The following is a 5,742-nucleotide window of genomic DNA, read 5'->3' as shown; positions in this document are numbered from 1 at the left end:
TATATATATATATATATATATATATATATATATATATATATGGAGAGAGAGAGAGAAGTCAGAGGACCAACTTAGAAAAATCAGTTCTGTCCTACAATGTGGGTTCTGGGCATTAGACTCAGGTCCTCACGCTTGGCAAAAAGTGCCCTTACATGTTAAGCCATCTTGACAGCCCTATTTAACAAATTTATACTGAGTACGTATTAAAATGAGAATATTTGAAATATATTGAGTGAAATAAAATATATTATTAAAATTAGTTTCACCAATTTCTCCTTACACAAACACATACCAAAACAAGACCTAAGTATGTAACCTGGCTGGTCGAGAACTTATGTAGTCCAGGCTAGTCTCAAACTCAGAGATCCCCCTGCCTCACATTTCAGATGCTGGGATTAACAGCATGTGCCGACATGACCCAGTGTTACTCGTTTTCTTTTTACTTTGTGTGTGTGTGTGCTGGGAATCTAAACCTGGGCCTCTATGAGCGCTCTACCACCAAGCTGCAACCCCATTCCTGCTTTTTTTTTTTTTTTTTTTTTTTTTTTTTTTGCTTTTCTTAAAGATTTATTTAATTTTATTTTATGTGTATGGGTGTTTTGCCTACATGTATGTCGGTGTGCCACATGTTTGTAGTGCCTACAAAGGCCAAAAGAAGGTATCATGCTGGGCAGTGGTGGCGCACGCCTTTAATCCAGCACTTGGGAGGCAGAAGCAGGTGGATTTCTGAGTTCGAGGCCAGCCTGGTCTACAGAGTGAGTTCCAGGACAGCAAAAAAAAAAAAAAAAAGAGAGAGAGAGAGAGAGAGAGAGAGAGAGAGAGAGAGAGAGAGAGAGAGAAGAGAGAGAATCATACCGTCTGGAACTGGAGTTAGAGATGGCTGCAAGCTGCCATGAGACCCAATTCCCGATCCTCCACAAGAGCAACAAATGCTCTTAACTGCTGAGACTTATCCCCACCCCTGTCTTTATATATATGTACATACATACATACATACATGCATGCATACATACATACACACATATACATATATATGACTTATTTCTATTTTGTATGTGTGGGTGTTTTGCTTGCACCACTTACATGCAGTATCTTCTAGAGGCCAGAAGAGGGCACTGAATGCTTGGGACCTGGAGTTACAGACAGTTGGGAGCTGCCATGTGCATGTTGGGAACCAAACTCAGGTTCTCTGGAGGAGTTACCACTGCTCTTAACCACCAAGCCATCTCTCCAGCACATGATTTTACTTTTCTTTTCTTTTCTTGGATATTTTCTTTTTTTTCCTTAGATATTTTCTTTACTTACACGATTTACTCTTTTAATATCTAGTTTCCTAGCATGCCTGAGGCTCTGAGTTTAACCCCTAACACCACAACACATAAATAAGGTTTACATGTATTTGTTTTCGCTTTCCTGAAGTTCCCAGCTGACCTGGAACCTACTATATAATTGAGGCCAGCTTCAAACTCCTGGTCTTCCTGTCCCTACCTCCCAAGCATTGAAATTGCAGGCATGCAACCCCACATCCAGCCAGAGTGGACCTATTTCCATTGGGCAGCAGCTGAATTTACCAGAGGTGGCTGAGTCCCCCAAAGCTGGTCCCCTGGTCCCCTGGTCCCCTGGTCCCCTGGCATTCACAAGGAAATGAAGACTCAGCATAGGGCTGACTCAGGGAAGAGCCTGGGAGAATGAAACAAGGCCCTTCTACTATAGCTTGGTGGCTGTATTTAGTATCTCTGCCCTCAGCCATTCCCGGTCTGTTTTCTCCACAGATCTTCCACATACCTCAGGCGTGCCGCAGAAGGTGGACGTGGTCTCCTCAGGCTCTACACATTCCTTGCAAAGGCCGAAATCTGTCAGTACCACGTGGCCCTGTGGGCGAGAGACATGGCCAAAACTCAAACTCCACACCCTAAAGCAGAGGCTGTGTGTCACGGACCGGGATTTCAGGGCACAGGCCAAGGACTTGGTACTCTGCCGTCTTCCCTAGTTTATCATGATTCAGGCCCATGCCTACGACAGTGGCAACTCCAGGATGTTCTAGCTGGGTAGCAGTTCTCTTGATGGAGGGCTGGAGTCTGACAAGCCCACCAGTACCAGTTGGGTGTGAGGATGGAGATAGTGAGGGGCTCTTATCAGACTCGCTGCCATCCTTAATCCTCACAGCATCGCTGTGACAATACTCTTTTCCAACATTATGCTGCCCCCTAGAGGACAATCCACATCTAGCAACTGAATGCTGAGAGTCATGAAGGCCCGAATCTTGTCTCAATTTATTCCCAACCTAAAGAGCAACCTCTGCTTAGGCCCCAGTCCTGTGAGGTTTGTTGAGGCCTCTCTTGCAATTACAGTGTGCCAGTTCTGTATATGTGTGTGTGTGTATATATATAGAGAGAAATATACACATATTTATATAAATATACACATATATATCTGCACTGATATCTGCACATGCACATAGACTCCTGTACACATGAATCTAAACATACATATGTACAAGAATGAATGCTACCATATGCATATATATGTAATACATAAGTACCAATATACAGACCCTGTTTAGAGAACACAGATTTGAGCTTCACACACGCACGCACACACACACACACACACACACACACACACACTCCTTACATACCTGGCAGTCCAGAAGAATGTTTTCTGGCTTCAGGTCTCTGCAGAAAACAAGAAAAAAACATCCATTTACTGAGTGACTTGGGGACTCTGGTCCTAGCAGGAGAACTACTCATGGAAGCTCCCACAGGAGAATAAGGAAAACCAAGGAGGCTGGCTTGACTCTAAAGACTGAGGACAGTCTTGGAAAAGTTCCCAACAAAGGAGGAGAGTCCTCCTTCATTAAAGGACCAAGTTCGCTGGGATATCATGGCCCACACAATCCCTGCCTGGAGGAACAAGATGGTTCTGGGACCGATCATGAGCCAAGAAAGATGGTTCTGGGACCGATCATGAGCCAAGAGCAGGCTTCACCTGTAGATGATGTTGAGAGAATGAAGGTAACCGATGGCACTCGCTACCTCTGCAGTGTAGAACCGGGCCCGGGGCTCCAGGAACCTTCGTTCCCGCTGTAGATGGAAGAAGAGCTACAAGAGAGGAGAGAGAGACATGGTGGCTGGATTCCAGCTCCCGGTGCCCACCCAAGATGGGCCATTAAGACCCTCTCCTCAGCTGGGCAGTGGTGGCGCACACCTTTAATCCCAGCACTTGAGAGGCAGAAACAGGAGGATTTCTGAGTTCGAGGCCAGCCTGGTCTACAAAGTGAGTTCCAGGACAGCCAGGGCTACACAGAGAAACCATGCCTTGAAAAACCAACCAACCAACCAACAACAACAACAAAAAGACCCTCTCCTCTGTGCAGGCCAGTCACCCTATTCTAACCTGCAGTGTACTCGAACCAAGATACTGCACGCAGACTCCACCCCTCTGGGCACCTGGGCTCTCTGAGACTCCAACCAGCATAATTAATTAGCTACTGTGTTCCACCTGCAAGTCAGACCCCTTCACACCCCTCTGCCTCTTATTTAATCCTCATGACCATCTTCAAGATCTCTACGATGATGCCCGTTTCATGTCAGCAGAGGAGGAGTTAAGTGATTTGTCTAAGGTCTCACAGTTCAGAGTTGGCAGAGCTGGAACTTGAAACCAGGTAGTTCAAGACAGACTTTGTGTGTGTGTGTGTGGGGGGGGGGGATGGGATAGGGCAGGGTTTAGACTCTATGTAACCCAAACTGGCCTTGAACTCACAATCCTCCTACCTCTGTATCCCACGTGTTGGGATACAGGGGTGAGGCACCATGCCCAGCAAAAATGTGTTTTTCCTCCTACCCAAGCATTAGGGTGTCACACAGCCCAGCGTAGAGTTCCCTGTTTGGTCTGCTTTGAGAGTTTCAAAGCCATCATTTAGGGATGTGCAGGATGAAGCCTCCCTGCTGGACTCAGGCTGAAAAAACTTGGTCACAGGTGAAACCTGGTGCAGCTGAGGAGAGCCCCACTAAGTCTTGCTCCTTGTTTAGGGAGACAAAGCAAAGCCCAAGATGTGCCCAGCCTGTCCCTGCCCTGTTTGGGGGTTAGCAGGTGGTTCAGGTCTCTACTTAGGTGGTGACATCAGGATAGATGTTTGCTGAGCAAGGATTGAGCCCCTGTGATGGTTTGTATGTACTCGGCCCAGGAAGTGGTACAATCAGAAGGTGTGGCCCTGTGGGAGCAGGTGTGTCACTGTGGGTGTGGGCTTTAAGATCCTCATCCTAGCTGCCTGAAAATCAGTATTCTACTAGCAGCCTCCAGATGAAGATGTAGAACTCTCAGCTCCTCCCACACCATGCCTGCCTGGATGCTGCCATGCTCCCGCCTTGATGATAATAGACTGAACCTCTGAAACTGTAAGCCAGCTCCAATGAAATGTTATCCTGGGCTGAGCCTCTGTTTCTTGGGCTACCAAGTGGGTCTGTTGTAGGGATGCGGTGGGGTACGCAGTGGGCATGTGCGAGGACAGCTCCCCTCCCTCGGTTCGCTTACCTCTCCCCCGTTAACATAGTCAAGCACAAAGTAGAGCTTCTCTGGGGTCTGGAAGGAGTAGCGCAGGCCCACGAGGAAGGGGTGCCGCACGTTCTTCAGCAGCACATTGCGCTCTGCCATGATGTGGCTCTGCTGTGGAGTCACAGACAGGGGTCCATGTCACAGTTCGGGACATTCCAGGTAACCTTGCTTATGAAGGTGTCCTGCCCAAGACTTTCTCCTTGCCTTGGTTCAAATGCCCACCTGGGCTCTCCGTTGTCCCCAGCCTCCTTGTGTCCTAATTTGAAGTCAGTGCCTTGAGCCTCAACCCCAGCCACTTCAGACTAGTGTAACTCCAGAAACCCCTGCCTTGGGGGACAAGCAACGCATACGCTATGGCAAGACTCATGACTTTGATCCTGCTATTTTATCCACCTGAAAAGCCCTGCCTCCCTCTCTCCTCCCCGCTCTGTGTTTGTGTGTGTTCGAGAGTGTCTGTAAGAAGTTGAAGACAGATGCCTCCCTCAGCCCGTCTCCGCCATATTCTTTGAGACAGGGTCTTACTGGACCTATCTTTGCAGTACTAGGATTAGAGAGACATCCTGCCATGCTTAGCCTTTTATGTGGGTTCTAGGGGATCAAACCCAGGTCCTCATGCTTGTATAGAGAGCACTTTATTGCCTTAGCCATCTTCCTACCCCCTGGATATGCCACCCTTATTTCTTAAACTAGCAGAGTGCTATTTATTGTCAGGGTCCATTCAAGACCATTCATGCAGGAAGACCTCCCTTCCAAGCTGGCCAGGCTGAAGGGACAAGGGCATGGTGTAAGCCTACAGTGTGCACTTGGGAGCCTGATAACTAGATAACCAGAGAGGGCAGAGACTTGGCCCATCAGAGGCTCCTGGATCCTCCATGGGGGCTCCTAGGGAGATGGCTTGGCTTGGCTTCCTCTGGAAAGGTTAGGCTCCTGTGTGCCGCTGGACTTTCTGAGCTGTTCCCTCGAGACCTCTCAGAGACAAGCCTATCTTGGGAAGCCTCCCTAGGCTGGACATCCAGAAGCAGAAAGGGAAATGAGCTTTCCTGAGCTCTGGTACCTCTTTGCTCTTTAAGATAGACTTCTTTTGCAGCACCTTCACTGCGTAGAACGCTCCATCTGACTTGCGCTTGGCCAGTAGGACCTCAAAAAAAAAAATAAATAAAGACACAAGACTTCAAAGGCGATGGGGTT

The 5,742-nt window shown here is 47.9% G+C and overlaps 1 protein-coding gene across 1 annotated transcript in view; it reads right to left on the bottom strand.

Moving 5' to 3' along the window:
- Window positions 1-5,742, bottom strand: part of Sgk2 (serum/glucocorticoid regulated kinase 2) — an 18,428-nt gene that overhangs the window by 10,718 nt on the left and 1,968 nt on the right. The window contains exons 4-8 of the mRNA XM_031372657.1: window positions 5,609-5,692; window positions 4,534-4,665; window positions 2,989-3,101; window positions 2,639-2,675; window positions 1,786-1,872 (exon numbers count right to left, since the gene is read on the bottom strand). Of these exons, the coding sequence (XP_031228517.1) occupies window positions 1,786-1,872; window positions 2,639-2,675; window positions 2,989-3,101; window positions 4,534-4,665; window positions 5,609-5,692 (453 nt within the window). The remainder of the gene's footprint in view (window positions 1-1,785; window positions 1,873-2,638; window positions 2,676-2,988; window positions 3,102-4,533; window positions 4,666-5,608; window positions 5,693-5,742) is intronic.

This window comes from Mastomys coucha, unplaced genomic scaffold (genome assembly GCF_008632895.1).
Source record: "Mastomys coucha isolate ucsf_1 unplaced genomic scaffold, UCSF_Mcou_1 pScaffold15, whole genome shotgun sequence".
Taxonomy (NCBI): Eukaryota; Metazoa; Chordata; class Mammalia; order Rodentia; family Muridae; genus Mastomys; species Mastomys coucha.
Note: the sequence above shows the minus strand (reverse complement) of the source record. Positions and strands in the feature narration are given on the sequence as shown.